Consider the following 16,605-nt stretch of genomic DNA (forward strand, 5'->3'; position numbering starts at 1 on the left):
TGATGTTGATTTTTCACTCGCGTGAATTTTTTGATGTGTGGCTGAAAATGTTTCCGATTTATTCAACCTCAAGGCTGTTTGGGAAACTCCAGTTTGTGATTCTGAAGGAATAAAATATAATACCTACAGTATATTTTGAAATTATTTAATAATGTCTAAATTGTTTATTAGTATTGTTTTACTCAGAGTTTTTTTAAATGGCGTGTCTTCATCTATTTTCATGCTACGACCACAAAAAAAAAAATAAAANTTTTTCAAAACACATTTAGCCTATACTACATAAAATGCCCCCAGTCATAAAAGCTAAAATGTTCGAAAATAGATCCCACTGTTTTTGTCTAAATCTGTACGACGACCCAAAAAACAAAAATACAGCAATAAATTACACAGCAAACACTTTTCCCCTCCCATCTTCTTGTTTATTTCCAGCAGCTTGTCTTGTCTTCCTCCCTCAGTTCCTTTTGTGCTTCCTGAACAGGGCGTAAAGGACCTTCAAGGTGGCGGCGACGTCCTGAGAGACGATATCTGTCACAATATTCACAGGACAAATGTTACGTAATCAGCCTGGCCAAGTCGAAGCGCCGTGACTGCGACCACGCTTTGTGGACATTAGCTAATAGCTCCTCTCACAATCCACTCAGGCGGGTCAACAGATCAGGAGGACAAGAAAAATCCATTAGGCAGAAATTTGATCTCTCTGTCCTTGGTGGGACTCAATAAGTGAATGAACGTGACATTAAGATTGACTCCATCGCTGGCTCATCTAATTAACACGCACAGCATGCTCCCGTTTAAAGGCCTTTAGTCCTGGAATTCATCCTTTCATTACAGCAATTATGGCATTAATTAAAAAGACAGTAAAAATGAATTAAATTAACTGCCACCTCTGGACTTAGATTAATCGTGCCGGTCTTTACATGATCAGTTATAGTGCCGAGAATTTATTTTAAGGTTGAAAAGGCGCCGTGCGCGTCCGGTGGAGAAGAGAATGGGCGAGTTTGAGTGCCTGTAAGAGGGAAGTTGAAACTCAACCAAAAGATCATCCAGTTGGTAACGGATGCACGGAGAGGAAAGATTGACCTGTTTGGTAATTGATGGATTCGTATCCATCAATACCAATTGATGGATCGATACCAAATCAATCTGTTTGGTACTGATGGACTCAGGTCCCGATATATCGGTTGTTTCCCTTGCTTCGTTGTTCTCCTATTTGCAGTGAAAAAAGTTATACAGCAACTGATTATATTTGCTATTTACCGCATGAGAGTGACCTGTGGTTTACAGTGTCATGCCATATTTTTATGTTAATAAACACCGAGTACTATAAAAATATCATAAATATTTTTCTAATGGTATTCTCTACAATATTATTTGCTTCAGTGTTTTATTGTGCAACTATATTCAATGCAATAAAAAGTCATAAAGTGGTTAAATACTACACTGCACGGGACGATAAAATGGTCAAATTTTAGTTGATTCATTACGTTGCTGTATTGTACAGTATTATGTGAAACCATCCAAAGCCATGCAAATCGATTTTGTTTAATTTTTCTGTATCCTTCCCGAAGTTTCTCGCAACAGCTGGCAGGAATTTTGGCTGATTCCTCCAGTCAGGTAAAAACTGAATTATTCACACACTTTTTCAGATCTGCTTAAAAATCTTCAGCGGGACTAAGATCCGAGTTTTGAAATGGCTACTCCAAAACACAGATATTTAACTCAATATTTACCAAATGAGTGCTTCTGCAAACCGTAACTGTGCTTTTTATGTTCCCTTTAGAGCAATGCCTTCTTCCTCTCGGAGCGGCCTTTCAGCTTGTGTCAACGCGAATGATGAGTTTCACTGAACAGCTTCAGCCTGCAGCTCAAGCTACATTTCACACCACAACACATTTATCTGTGAGACATAATGATTACTGACTGGTTTTTATACTTTAACGGATAAAAACTGTCCCCCAAAATGAACCAGAGTTATCGAGGTCCATAATTTTGCCTGATATTTTTAAGATTTGCTCCATGATGTCACAAAGTGAGCAGCGTGTTGGAGGTTGAAATCCTCAGGTGCGCTACCATTTAATTCAAATGTTGCATTCATTAACCTTAATTGGAAACGTACCAAGTTATAAAATTACTATCTGTGTGTTCCCAAATTATTCCCAGGCATATTTCTCCTCAATTTGAAGAAAAGTACAAAAAAATTCTCTAAAAAGCTCAAATTTTTCTGCCATTTTGCTAATAGAAATAATTCTGATATTCCAGTTTGACCAAAAACAGAAAACAATTTGTCCAATGTACTGTAATGTCGAGTTTTGTCTTTTTAAGCATTGCATGCTGTAAATTGGCTGGAAGCATCAAAAGGAGAAATATCTTTTTTTTTTTTGCTGGATGAAAAACTCATATTCAGAGGTTTATAATTGTATCATTAGTACGGCAATTTTCAAATTGGAGTTGAAAGACACTTTTTTTTAATATAGTACACAGATACAATCAACATTTTGAGCCCGATAACAATAATATCCAGGATAGCACGGCTCATGAACATGGATTCCTCCTCGCAGGCAAACGCTCCTGCAGCAGAGGAGCCGGGTTAAATCCCTTTTCCTATCAGAGGACACCAAGACAACATTGTCCCTTTGAGGCTGCCTTTTCTGCTGCTCCTCTCTAAAGGAACGATGGTGGCCTGAGACGGAGAAAATCATCTTAAGGTATAAATACTAAGACGCGAGTCACGCTCATTTATATTCCCTGAACAATTTCATCTTTTTCCTGTGAAACACCGTCGATCCCTCTCTCCACTCCAGCGATTAAATTCTCCGTGGACAAAGCGTCCCGCCTGACACACAAACAGATTTTTAGCTTTTCCCATTTCAGCCGGATAAATGCTGCTGATAGAGGAGATAATATGAATTAGTTTGACACTGCTGTCTTGGAGCAGGGGCGCTTTCAGCTATCTGACTCGGTTTGCAGTAATTTTACAGACGCTAGATTTTTTTCTGCCATCAAGCCAATATTTTGTGCCGTGTTGTGATTGTGTTTTTTGCTCCTCTGGAAAGTGACGTCATTTTCCTCACCTTGCGGGTCAATATTGGGCAGCTGCAGGCCAATATCATCCAGGAGATCCAGTGCTAACGTCACATTATGAAGCTGCAGTCCAAAAACAAAGCACAAACATATTTATCAAAGTGAGTTTAAATAATGCTAATTCACATTTAAAACCTGTTTTATCTCCTTAAATACGAATTATGTTCCGATATGACGTCAATATTTCATTTTGCAGTTCCAGCCACGCCTTGTGTTTTTGAAATTAAATCCTCCAACTCTTGGTAATAGGAGTGTGGAAAGTCCTTAACATATAACTACTAAACATCAGACACAAAGATATATTTTTGATTACTTTGTTCCTATCATTTTACCGTCTATATGTCTGAGAGGAAAGATGTTAGCGGATGTCGTTACCCCAGTGAATTATTCATGAACCCGTCGTATTTCAGATAAAAGAGGTTTTACCTTCACAGGCCGCATCCTGTTGGCCCAACGTAAATTAAGATCAAAGATATTGGCACAAGTGCTTTATGATGTTAATTGCATAAATGCATTTGATCAAAACATGCATTATAATAGGTACTTGTGCCTGTTTTTGAGTGGTTAGATAAGAAATTAAGACACATAAAAGCAAAGGTTTTTAGAAATCCTAGTAGAGTGAAGGTCTTCATCGCACAACCGTTTATTTTAAATATAAAAAATTCATGTTAAGATGTTGAAATTTGATGAAAAGAAGACTTCAAACTTTAAAATCACATACACCCTACCATCTCGGCGTCATTAGCAGGGGTCAGGTGGAAGTCAACCAGTGGGATGAAGAAGCCTTCCAGTTGGCCAATCAGCAGCAGCAATATCACTCCATCAGCAAACTGGGACAGAAACGCGGGACTTTGGATCTCGTTCATACAAACAGTGATAAAATCTCAGGCAAGCTAAACGTCAGGTCTATTTTTATTATTCGGCAGCCTGGAGTAAATGAACCGTCAGATTGTACCTGTTTGTCCATATCAGCCACCTGCAGACCCAGCGATGCCATGTTCTGGTTGACGAAGTGTAAGATGGCCTGAAAGCGGAAGTTGAGAAGTGAGGGAGTAAGTAAAGGTGCTGTCACCAAAGCCATCCACTGTAGTAGGGGATGTAATCAGGCTCATAGTAAAGTAGCAACTGTTACTGTGTGCAGCCATTACTAAAAGTCACGCAATAAATTGGTCAAACAGTTGAAAATTAACCGGAGAAGGAAAAGAGACACTTGGCTAAGTCACTAAAGTTCACAAAGTTTAACTGTAGTTGCAGCCAAATAAACAGCCGATAAAAACTAATGCAACAGGCAGAGTGTGAATTTCCTCTGACGATAAAACCACCAAGTCCATGTTCTTTCCCTTTTATCGCGTTGTATTCTTAGAAGTAAAACCTGTGAAGGATCAAAATGCCAGTCATCGCTGGCATCCTGAAGACACCTCGAATTAGTTCACTTTTAATGGTTTCTACTTGTACTGAACACTGAACATATGATTAGATTAGAGAAGTCCTTTGAAAGTTGGACTCAGAAATACCTGGAGATTTGAAGGCAATCCTGTTGAGAAAGCTCAGCGAAACACATTTGAGCACAACAAGCACATCTAAGGTTGTCAATAGGACATTGATCTACAAGTAATGACAGCGTCACCTCACAACATCGGCTGCTTGGTTCGACAAACAGAGTATTTCCTCCTAGAGAGACAAACTATGGCAGTACATCGTATAAACATGTAGGTCCAGCAGTATGAAGATTATTGGCAAGAAGGAAAACTGAAATGTCAGCTCTTCAACAAATAAGTTGTTCTGATGAAAAATGTTCTCTTCCGTGGCCAGCTTGGCTTGAAACACATCACAGATCAAAGACTGACATAGTTTTGCATCAAATGCATCTGTCTTTACTTTTACTGGATGTCAGTGCTTCATTTGATGCAGTTGCTGGTCATAAAATATTGGCAAACAGTAGAGTTGATGGGTACTTGTGAAACTGCGAAACATCTAATTTAGCAAATCAAGACTTCATTATGTCATTTATAAAAGCTGTGTCTGAGTGAACAACAATCACATGCGGTGTTCCTCCAGGCTCCATTTTTACAAATTTACTTGCTTAACATAACCATGCTGATGACACATTTTATTCTACAAGTCCTTTATACTCACTTGGTCTGCTTTTTTTTTTCTTTTTGGTATCCAAAATGAAATGTTTGAGATCAGCACTCAACTAGATCCAATTGGGCTAAAAATTACAGAACGTGAGCAACTTTGGTGTGGTTTTAGACCCAGACCTACAAAGCCAAAGGTGTAAAGTGAAAACTTAGCTTCACTATTTTAAGTCATATTTACGGTGCCTTCACTGGCATATGTAAGACAATTAATCAGAGCTTAACCAAAACCTTGTTGCCACAGTCCTGACCGGCACCAGGGAAATGGATCACACCACAGGATTGCACCGAGTCCCTGTTAGTAAAAGGATAGATTTTTAAATGGTGTTATTGAACTTCACAGAATGGTGTTGGACCTGAACGTCTCGTGGGAACCTTTTAGACACCTCGTGTCTTCAGAGACTTGTTAGCTCAGTGTTGCAAGGACCAGCGCGGACAGCATTTAGTTTCTACGCTCACCAGCTCTGGAACGAACTCCCTGTAAACCCGACGTCCAAAAACTATTGGATTCTTTAAATCGGGACTGGAAGTGTTATTAGCTCTTACAAAACACTTCAAGGCCGGATTAAGGCGCCTTTTTTGCTGCCTCCCAGTGTTTTGTGAAAGGATCGACGCACCAAAGTGGGCAAATGTCAGGCCACTTTTATCACAGCCCTGACTCGCCGGGTGCAGAGGGCACCGTCATTGGCTGACATCAACAGGGTAAGCCAGCTTTGTGGGTCAAGGAAATGACACTTATCTTGTCTAAATGTCTAAATGTGCATTTGACTGTTTATTTCCTTTTATGTCATCTTTAAATGATTACAGTTATTGTTTTGTTTATCTTTTTCTTGAACAGTTTTTAGCACTTTGAATGACCTTGTGTATGGATCCTGCTGTGCTAATAAACATGCCTAGCCTTGTCCCGCCTAATCAACTGCTAATTGTGGGGCTAACTAAAGCATCCTGCTTTAATTGGATCATTTTACATTACAGATTCAAAAATCAACAGTCCATTATTTTCATGTTCGCCTATTTTTGTGAAGAGATGTTAAATTGACTGGACTTTTTGTAGTTTAGATCTCCAACATGGGATAATCCCTAAAAAGAAAATGTTACAGTGACAGGACTAAGCAGACTTGTTCACTATAGTGAAAGTTGAAGTGCGGACCACAAGCCCACACAGTATGAGGTGTATTTTATGCATTAACTTTACAAATCTCTAAAGTTGGGAGCATCAACACCTTGCACAATGCCAGCATGTCTCCTCCTGTCGTCTATTTTTTATTTTTTTTTACCTTCTTCACTGTGTTGACCTTGGTAGCCTCAAGCTTCAGCAGTTGCTCAATGGGATCTTCCCCTGGGTTGGTGAGACATCCAGAAAAATGTGTTAGTAGGTTTTAATGGCGTTTGGACGACATTCAAGATGTCACTTCAGCTCAACCTCTGACCACTCTCACTCACTTCCAGGATAGCTAGAGGAGCCTGAGCCTGCGTTGCTGCAGAAAAAGAAAATAAATGTGATATGACTTCTGTTTTTTGTTTTTTTTATATAAATGAAATGAGAGTAAGACACAAGCAAGACGCAGAAATCCACTCACCTGTCCTCTGTCAGGACTTCGGTCTGCACCTCAGATTTGATTCCGCTCTTGCTTACCTGCGTGAAAATGAAAAGTTAGCCAAAGCTGTGTGGGAATTTCACCAGGCAGGTCCGGGGCTGAAAAGACTTACTTCTACTGTGACAACGTCAATCTTCACATTAGGTGGCAGATTTAGCTCAGGCTGGAAGGCTTTTGCCATGGCAACCAGCAGATGAATGGTAGCTAGGAGATCTTTGTTGTGGATGACTGACAGGCAAACAACGGAAAACAAAACAAAACAAAAAAGAAAAAAAAAAAGTTCAGCTTGGACTGATGTGACAGATCTCAAAAACATATGGTGTGGCAACTAAGATAAACCAAAAGGATCTTGGACAAATAAAACAGAAGCACAACTAAAATGGGTAATTTTGGAGAAAGACATTCAGGGATGTTCTCAAAAACGGCTTCATGACTCAAGGAAAACATGGATACACATTTAGCAAATTGTAATATTTTGATACCTGCAACCTTCCTATGCCTTGAAAACATGTCTGTTTTGTGTATAAATGCATAAAATACAAAGAAATAGCTGCATTGCTTTTAGCTTAACGGTAGTTAGCTTGTCAGTGAGCATAGCAGCTAGCATAACTGCCAGAGGTAGGAGGCTAGCAATTAGCTACCTATCTAAAATTACTCACCTCATATCTTTCTGAGCCTTTGAGAAAAAAAACGAAAACAAACGAAACAAATAGGCAGTACTTCACTAGTCTTCAAAAAGCACTGTCTCCAGCTTTTGTGGGGGGGAAAAATGGCAAAATAATGTTTGCTGAGGTATCAACGTGCTCTGGCTGCCGAGAAACCAGTCTGAACTCAAGCGACACTCAAACTAAAAGAGCCCTGTCATTTTTATTAGCTGCAATTTGCAAAACAGGTGTTACAGAAAAATCTGTTCATTTTCTGTGACCGCAGGGGACGAAAGAGTGCAAATACTGACACATCTGGGATTTTAATATTCATGGCTTTTTTATTAGCCATGAATCTTATATCTCCATGCATTATATTATATACAAAGTAATGCATTATATTTCCTCCATAAATATAATGCATTACTTTGTATTTGAGGCTGAACACTGACCATCGCATTGAATCCCTATGTGCCATTGTTAAAATATGCAAACCAGCTGTGGTCATTTAATAAATCGGTAACAGATTAAGAAATGGCCAGATTATTCTAGCTAGAATAATCTGTGATCTTACTGCACAGGCCTGTAAATAATGTCAAAGTTTAAAACAACTATTTTTCAGAGTTCTACCACCTCATCACTACAATCTGGGTGTATTTATAACAATATTTAACCCTCAAATAGCTAAAATCACACTGGTCACAGATCACTCTGGCCAGAATAATCGCACCTCCGCCCCCTGCGGTCACAGAAAATGATGGGTCACAGATTTTTCTGTAACACCTGGATTAAATTGAGAGTCACATCGCTCTGCATCATCAGGTCACGTCATCACAAAAAGAAGACGCCCTAAAAAATATGTGCACACACATTTCACATTTAGATAATCATTTGCTTATAAAATCTGGGAAAATTTCCCATGTTTTCTTGGTCTTATTTTCCTCAAACTAACTCGATCTCCCTTTTCAAATTCCTTCCAGCTGGTGTGAGCTTAGATGGCACCCTCAAGCGAGCACCAAAGCCTGTCATGAAATGAAGCTGAAGTCGGTGCCAGAAGGGGACATTTGATCACTTGTTGCTTTTTTGTTGCAGAGTCCAAGTCGAATTGCGTCGACTCACGTTTGACGTCCCATTTGATCGGGCAGCTGTCCTCCACGCCCAGCATCTTGTCCAGCTCTTTCATGACGGCTTCCAGCTTACGGAGCTGAGAGGAGCCGGTCAGCGCTATCTCCTCCACGTCGAGCTTCACGTTGCCTAATCTGGCTGCAGAAACCAGGAAGACGTTATTTATGAGCTCGGGGTTAAGCTTCTGGGACTGCCCGTTTCATTTGTTCTCGGTCCAGTTATTGAAATCACGATTGAGTGATTTAATGGGACATCAAACGTGTAACGTCTCACCCAGCAGGTGATGAAGGACGAGTCCATCGTACAGATCCTCCTCCAGACTCTGTATCACGATGTGCTCTGCTTTCAAAGTCTTATTGATCCAGTCCACCAAGGCCTCTCAGGACACAATTAATCACACAGTCAGAAACATCAAACACCTCACCTTCTCACAAACGTTTTTCTTTTACCAATGCAGCAGATGAAAAAAAAAAAAATAAGATAACAGCACGAGAGCCTGGCTGCTTCTTAAATAAGCTTTGTCTGTTCTCAGCGACGACGTGAGAATGAACTGGACAGACATGGGAAAAGCTGCTGTTTCACTTGCATTTTGTTCTGATTTGAGGGTTTATTTATAACATTACATGGCTGAAACACTTAAGTTGCTATATTTACCTGCGACAAAGGGTTTTAAACTGCGATCCGTCAGACTCCCCACTGACACAGTCTGATCTGTCTCCTATCACCGCTTATAATTATGTTCATTAAACTTTCACTAAGCCTTCCCCCTCTCTCTCTCTCTTATCAGGTATAATTGATGTTCGGTACCATGCATTCATATGCAAAAGTGCATATATTTATATTCAGTTAAAACACTACAAAGCTCTGATATAATGGCATCTTTGTCAAAATTCATAACCTTTAAACTTTTCCATATTTTGTCATGTTACAACCATAAAATCTAATCCATGTTAATGAGATTTTATGACAAGAAAATGTGACGTGAAAGAAAAAATTGTATGATTTTTTTTTACTTTAAAAAATTTCTGAAAAGTATGGCATCCATTTGATTTGTTTGTGTAGTTTCATGTAGTTTTTAAATCTCAAGTTAGAAAAATGTTTTGATAACTTTTACTTCCAATTCACACGTGTCGCTCTGTCAATGAAATAAAAATGTGTCAAAGTTTGAGGTCGTTACATAATGAGATTACAAAAAGGCAAAGAAAATTCTCGTGCAAGGAAATACGTATCAGAGATCATTTATTTTCTTTTCTGTTGATGAAAAGACTCATCTTCTACCTGCTTTAGGTTTTCAAGCTTGGGGTCTTTCAAGGATGTCGGCTGGATGAGCTTCCTCTTCTCTCCTGCGCCAGAAGTGAAATCGTTTTCAGTAATCTTTTTTTTTTTTTTACATTGTCAGGAATCTTTTTGGCCGGAAAAATACACTTAAATGCTTTATGGATAATGGATAAAAAGGACCAAATGGACTGAGATTGCTAAAAATCATCTCTCGACTCTGCAGGGCTTTTATTTTCCCTCCAACTTTTACTATCAGCACCACTGTTTTCTCATGTAGTCAGGAGTTGTTGCGAGGGTCAAAACATCTTCTCATAAAACCATTAAGGCATGAAAAAAGGAACAAGATGGAAAATATATCATATAGGGAGTCATATGTGAACTTGTGGAAATGCTGTTATATTTATACTTATTGAGACATAAAAATGTATTCATGCCACCCTTCACAGTTACTAGTACCATGACAAAGAAATAGAAAAAAAATTAATTAATTCAGTTTTCAGTTATGTATCATTATCTCATACTGAGAAATACAGAAAAATTACACTTTTTGTTTCATTGATGTTGATTTTTCACTCGCGTGAATTTTTTGATGTGTGGCTGAAAATGTTTCCGATTTATTCAACCTCAAGGCTGTTTGGGAAACTCCAGTTTGTGATTCTGAAGGAATAAAATATAATACCTACAGTATATTTTAAATTATTTAATAATGTTTAAATTGTTTGTTTAGTATTGTTTTTTTAAATGGTGTGTCTTCATCTATTTTCATGCTACGACCACAAAAAAAAAAATAAAAATAAAACCACAGGGCCTTTTTACCTCATTTTAGTCTCAATGCAATAACAAAATTTTATATATGCCTCCAGTACTGAACTAGTATGAGATGAAGGCTGGTTAAATATTTGAAACGCAAGAAATCCTGAAGCAGTTTGAAGGAAAATGGCCAAAATAGGCAGGTGGGTGTCTGAAAACGGTACAACCTGCCACTTCATTTAAGACACACATACCCTGAAAAGACTCCACCTCCAGGTCTTCCTCCTTTTTGTGGTACTCGAAAGCGGCGGCCTCCATCTCCCCTCCTCTGGATGGCTCGGTCGCTTTGCTGACCTGTTGGCACGAATCTGCAGAGGAGTCAGAGGCTCTCAATCAAACACCGTCTCAGGAAGAGCTGAACATGCAAACGGCAGCAGAATGAAGAAACACTTCTTATCAGGGGTGTTGGAAGAAAGTCCCTCTTTCAGAAATGGCTTAGTATGTGTTCATAGCAAACCGACTCCTGTTTCTGCTGGGGATCGATTTGCTGGAAGGGAGGATGTCGATTCTACTCACAGACAGCTTATAGTTGAAATGTTTGCAGCATCTTGCAAATGTTTCTTTTCTTTCACATGTTCTTACACTGCTGCCACAAATTTTAGTGCATTTTATTTCAGCAGGGTTTCCCACAGCATATCATAAGCCTGGCAGGCCACCAGACTTTACTTGTGCGTCCACCAGGCTAAGCATTACTTACTTATTTAAGTCTTTTTAAAATGTCTCAATTTTTTTAAGACTTTATAGTTGGTGTTCAGGTATTAATATTCAATCTTTCATTAACACATTATCAATTTCCTGTTAACTTTAAACATTTTTCAACTCAAAAACACGACGGGCCGCTGGATGAATGACTGCGCTAGCACCCAACCACCAGAGTAGAGTTGTTTCGTAGAGTTCTCTTTTAACATTGGTAAAAGACAGCAAGCCATTTCTCCCGCTAGTGTTTGTTTTGGTTGCATTTACCCAGAATACCCTGCGCTGTAGTCCGCTTCCTGCTTTCAGAGCGGTCTCCGGTCCGCTCGCCATTCAACCACGCCAGAGTTCTGTCCATCCGAGACAGGACCCGAGGTTTGTAGGAGAACCAGAGTTTGCTTTTTTTGTTCTGTCCGCATCAGAGTTTGATTGCGCATTCATACCTCCACAAATGAACTGAACTTTCTAGACAAACGAACGGTCTGCTGTCCGTGCATTATGCAATAACACAAAGAGTATTGCAAAACTACATATCTGTGAGGATTTGGTTTTTCTGTATGTTAATTAGTGTCTGTGTCGTCATGTCCGCCCTGATTGCTCACAGCTGTGTCTGACGTTTCCTGATTAACTCTTGTGTATTTAATCCCACCTGTGTCTGTGTTCCCCCGTTGGAGCATGATGTGTTGTTGTTTTGTTAAAATTGACCAGTTGCTGCCTGTAACAGAGTAGTTTGTTGCCCCCCAATCGCAAGAAACACCGACGTTCCTGTTCTAGGAATAGCTTTGGTATGCCAACTTATTAGGACACTGCCAGTGATTGAGCTCCTAGCCTTTTGCTCACCTGTGCTGTCTGGACTTTTGTACTTGCTAGAAATATTGATTAAATCATCAAACTCAGTCGCTGCCTCACCTCTCTGCTTTTGGGTCCGAACCAACAACAACCGCAAATCATGACAAAATCAACCCCTCTGCACATGAAGTGACAAGTAAGTTGAGCAAGCCATTTATCCTAAAAGACTTGCAAATGTTCTTGTAAAAGTTTTATTTTCTTTCCATTCACGATACTCCTGTATTTAATGTTGGTCCAATGCAAAAGCCCTGATGAGAAACGCTGACGTTTGCGAATGAGGGGTGTGAAAACATTTGAGTCACTCTAAAGGTTCCACCTATGAAAGTCTTTCGCTGACGAACTGTTTCAGACCAAAAGATCTGAAACAGGTAGTGGTTTCTAAAAAACAAAACAAGAAAAGAAAACTCCAATAACTCACTAAATCTTATCAAAAACTCTTTACACCAAAATAGGAAATGTCAGGTTTGCTCACTTCCTTTTTGTCAGCAGCTCACACAGCAGAGATCTGGAGAGCCCTGCAGGGTCGCATGGCTCTGCCTCTACCTCAGAATATTTTAAACCCCTATGGTTTCAGACACAAAGCACGGCGAACGCCCAAAGTCACACATCCTGACAAAACAGACATGACATGAAGCATGTCGAGCTGTAGTTTCCTGGATACGGAAAAAAGAGGAAGCCCTCCGTGAGCAACTTTTCTTCCCCCCCAACCTCACATGTGTTTTATGCATGTGTGGCTTCCATTTCCTGAGGTTGACAGCAACTTTCAAACAAGGTCATAAACATAGACTTTTTGAATAAGCTTACCTTCAGCTAGCTCCCAGAGAGCAACCACAACAAGACCGGGGGAGTTTCTGCTGAAATCAGTCCCTCTACAAGAAGTTGACTCTTAAAAAAAAAAAACAACTCGTCAAAACCCGGGGTGCAGGAAGTTGGAGGGCTGCGCTCCGATCTGAAAAGAGACACTAATGAGATCTGTGAGATCAACAGGCCCAACTGCAGATAACTGTCATCTGAGGGTCAAAAGGGAAGACAAGCACAACTGAGAGGATGTGGCATGAAGGAAGGTAGCACTTCCTCTTTCTTTTTTGATACAGGCTTTACAGCAGAGCGTTTTCACATGAGGTTGTTTGTGTTCAGTGACACGATCTGTGTTTGGGATTATGATAAACTCAAGTGCGTGTGAGGTGAGAACTATATGCACTGCTTTGGAAATCTTCGCCTCCAGGAGCCTGGGGGATACGAGACTTTGTTGAGGCCTGAAGCGTTCAGACTTCTCTCTTTGTGATTGGCTGGCTCCGTTTGCTGACATCTGGCGTCCAGCCTCGTCAATTCCACGTCAAAAGCGGCTAAAAGAAAAAAAAAATCAGACCAAATGAAAACCGGATTGAAGCGTGCAAAAATAAGTGGGGAAAGAAAACCTGAGTGCGCGTTGCATTGTTGAGGGAAAAGGAGGAGGGGGGAAATACAGACCACCCATAAGGGAGACGAAAGGGCAATTTGGGAGATGTGGAAGGTTACCATAGCAACAAAGGTATGAGACAAGAAAATAAAGGCCTAAAATAAATCCATAATATCTTTACCCAAATTGCAGGAATTGCCTGTTCCACAGCCATTCTCTCTCAAAAAGCCAAGGCAAATCTAACCTATCACACGAATCAAATGAAATCCTCCTTCAGTTTCAGTCCAGGCTTTTATTTCCTCCTGATAGGCGAAATGAAGAGAGGGGAAGAAAAAAGAAAAAGAAAAAACTTGCAGCTGAGAGGTGCAGTAAGATCTCCGTCGAGACCGACTCATCTATTCTCTCAATTATTCAGTTTGGTTGGAAAATGCCTGAGCAGACGTGCTCTGTGCGTTTTCAGCAGGTCTCCAGGTAGTGCTGCGCGGCCGCAGCGACCGGAGGAGCACAGAGACAGCGGTCCAGACCGCCGCCGAGGCTCATTTAAAAGCCCGACGATGCCCCAGACCAGGGCTCTCCTGAGACACGGGGAACACGCTGCACTTAAGGTACATTGCAACATCAGATTTTACAGCTTAGAAAACTGGATATATAGGTCAGGTCAGTATCCCGCACTGTTTCTGCTACTTAGAAACATTTAAAAAGTAAATCTTTTAAAAGATTTGAAATCTTCATGCATACATACATATGAATTTCACATGTGTTTTTGATTGTGTGAAACTCATACATTTGTTAGATGGGAGAAATGTAATAATAAAATTTGCCAATAGTCTGCTTACGCAAGAACTACACTCTGTTTTTGATCCAGTTTTAAGGATTCGGCCATTTTGCGTTAAAGCCCAGCATCAACTACGTTAGATCTGATGACTCAGAAATAAAGTTCAGTACAGGACTTCCTCGACATTTGCTTGACTGCAGCCTTTAGCTAACGTCGCAGTTTGCAGAAAGGTTGCTAAAGATCAAAATAATGTAATTTTACAAAGGTATCAGTCTGAAGGAGGGTAGCAAAAATAAAAATAAAAAATCCACAGCAACACTGAAGATGCTGCAGAAGTTTCCAACAAGTTCTGGCTGCGTTTGGCGAGCCAGTATATTCAGACTGAAGAATAAAGTTTTTTCCTCCAGGCCTGGGTAATGTCATCTAAAACTTCTCAGCAAATCACGTTAAGGTCGATTTGATGTGAATTGGTGCTTAACATCTCAAGATACTTACCCAAATATGGTTCTGGCAGTTTCCTGATCCAAGTGTACGTCCAAGTCAACAAAAGAGTGACTTCTTGGGAGACAAGCTAAAAATCTGAAATCTGTGGAGACACAGGAAATGTTCTCACAGCCCCTCAGGAGTGGGGGCAAATGTTACCATGTTATCCTGAGGGATGCAGACTGGAAATGGAAATTGAGTCTCAAAGTGTTTGTTTTAAAGGTATACTCTTTTTTTTTTTTGTTGTTGTCATTTTTAATCATGCTTCCTTTTGGCAGATTTGTTGTCATTCAGAAGTGCGGGACAAATATTGAGTTATTTCTTTGAAAACATTTTGAAAATGATTATCATTGCCTCATTTCTTTCCTTCACAAAAACCTGAAATTTTAGCAGGAATGAGTAAAATTTTAAGAGCCAAAGTATATTTTGTAATTGAAGGTACCGGAGGATTTTTTTTTTTTTGGCATTGTTGTATAAAGCCGAGGCGGATGTTAGGGTGACATCTGCCTTGGCAAGACAGATGCTAATGAACAGCTAGCATCTAGGAGATATAGATTATCTCATCTTAGAGAGGATATCTGCAGAATTGAGGCACCATATTATGTTGTTTCTAGCTTTCTAGAAAAAGCTTATAAAACTTCAGAAACTAGAACAGAAAACATATCCAGTCATTTACAGTGTTTGTGCTCAAAGCTACACAGATAAACAGCATTAGCTTGTCTGACAGCGTCTGCCAAGTCTAAATTATTGTGATTATGTTAGCATGACTAATTATTTAAGTAGAAAATTTCAAACTGAGGCATTCCCATATCCTCTGACGGCAGAGAAACATGTATGTGTTGCATAAAGTCTCATCCTGACAAGTCTGTGGGTGCGCGAACTGAGAAGAAATGTAATTAGGTTTCCTTCTTTTTTTTTCTATTTTTGCTCCTTTAACGTGTTTTTATTTTGTCGAGTCAATTATGATTTAGACATGTATTGGGTTCATCTTTGGTATAATTTTGGAGTTGAGTTTTCAACTCTGCACGTGTTTGTCAAAAGTTTGTAGGTTTTTATTTACACCAAAAAATATCTTAGTTTTTATTATGATAATTCATTTGAAATATTTTACATTTATCAGTTGAACCTTATTTTGCAGTGTTTAACTCTGGTGTGTCACTGCTGCAGAAACAAACAAAGCCTTGCCTTAATGATTCTGCCTGCGTCGCAGCAAATGTTTCTGTAAAAAATTAGCATTAATGATGCCTTCATAACCGTGTAAAATATTCAGCTTTACTTGGCAATCAGCTGTGAATTTTGTGCTTAAAAAAATCTGGGTGATCCCTCTTATTGTCCGGCAAGAGAATACAGCTTAATGTATTTCGTGAGGAACTGATTCTTTCAGTCTCTTCTATAATCCGTATATTGAGTCCAGAAACGGTGAGAATCGTCTTAATCTTCTTTATGTGTTGGTGTTCAAGACGAGTAGTAGTAGCCCTGCAATGTTTTGTAGACAAAGCAAAAACGTTAACCGAAGATGATACTAAGTCGTCGTCTTGAACAGATAGAGGTTTTTAACAGGAGAGTCATGTTTGTGCTTATTTGAGAGAATATAAATGTTAATTTCGACACGTATTTTATCCCAAATACTTTTGGACCTCGGCAGTCATTTTGACCCCATATATGTTACCAAGTCGTAAAATTTTATCCAAAAGAAAAAGAAAAAAAACAGGCAACAACAAAAACAAAAAAA

General features: G+C 39.5%; 1 protein-coding gene across 4 annotated transcripts; it reads right to left on the reverse strand.

The window, feature by feature from the left end:
* Positions 1-250: 250 nt before the first annotated feature.
* On the reverse strand, positions 251-16,366 carry LOC103134460 (gamma-parvin-like). 4 transcript variants are annotated; one of them, XM_016668782.1, is made up of 14 exons: positions 14,886-16,366; positions 13,021-13,099; positions 10,869-10,982; positions 9,865-9,929; positions 8,860-8,962; positions 8,581-8,724; positions 6,930-7,045; positions 6,800-6,855; positions 6,663-6,697; positions 6,497-6,558; positions 4,037-4,105; positions 3,810-3,911; positions 3,072-3,144; positions 251-525 (listed from the first exon to the last, which is right to left on the reverse strand). In XM_016668782.1, the coding sequence occupies exons 3-14, from the start codon at positions 10,930-10,932 to the stop codon at positions 452-454; spliced, it is 963 nt and encodes a 320-aa protein (XP_016524268.1). In that variant the 5' UTR covers positions 10,933-10,982; positions 13,021-13,099; positions 14,886-16,366; the 3' UTR covers positions 251-451. The 4 variants fall into 4 exon arrangements, with proteins under 4 accessions (XP_016524268.1, XP_016524266.1, XP_007546776.1 ...); XM_016668780.1 differs by having other exon boundaries at positions 13,021-13,562; XM_007546714.2 differs by lacking the exon at positions 14,886-16,366 and having other exon boundaries at positions 13,021-14,846.
* Between the last annotated feature and the right edge of the window lie 239 nt (positions 16,367-16,605).

This window comes from Poecilia formosa, unplaced genomic scaffold (assembly GCF_000485575.1).
Source record: "Poecilia formosa unplaced genomic scaffold, Poecilia_formosa-5.1.2 Scaffold17, whole genome shotgun sequence".
NCBI lineage: Eukaryota > Metazoa > Chordata > Actinopteri > Cyprinodontiformes > Poeciliidae > Poecilia > Poecilia formosa.

Coding starts and splice junctions, on each gene's coding strand:
- LOC103134460 (XM_007546713.2), bottom strand. CDS start 11,725: ATGGACAGAACTCTGGCGTGGTTGAATGGCGAGCGGACCGGAGACCGC. Junction 7,046..8,580: donor GATCAAATGGGACGTCAAAC/GTGAGTCGACGC, acceptor TTTGCCTGTCAG/TCATCCACAACAAAGATCTC. Junction 3,912..4,036: donor TGGCTGATATGGACAAACAG/GTACAATCTGAC, acceptor TTTCTGTCCCAG/TTTGCTGATGGAGTGATATT.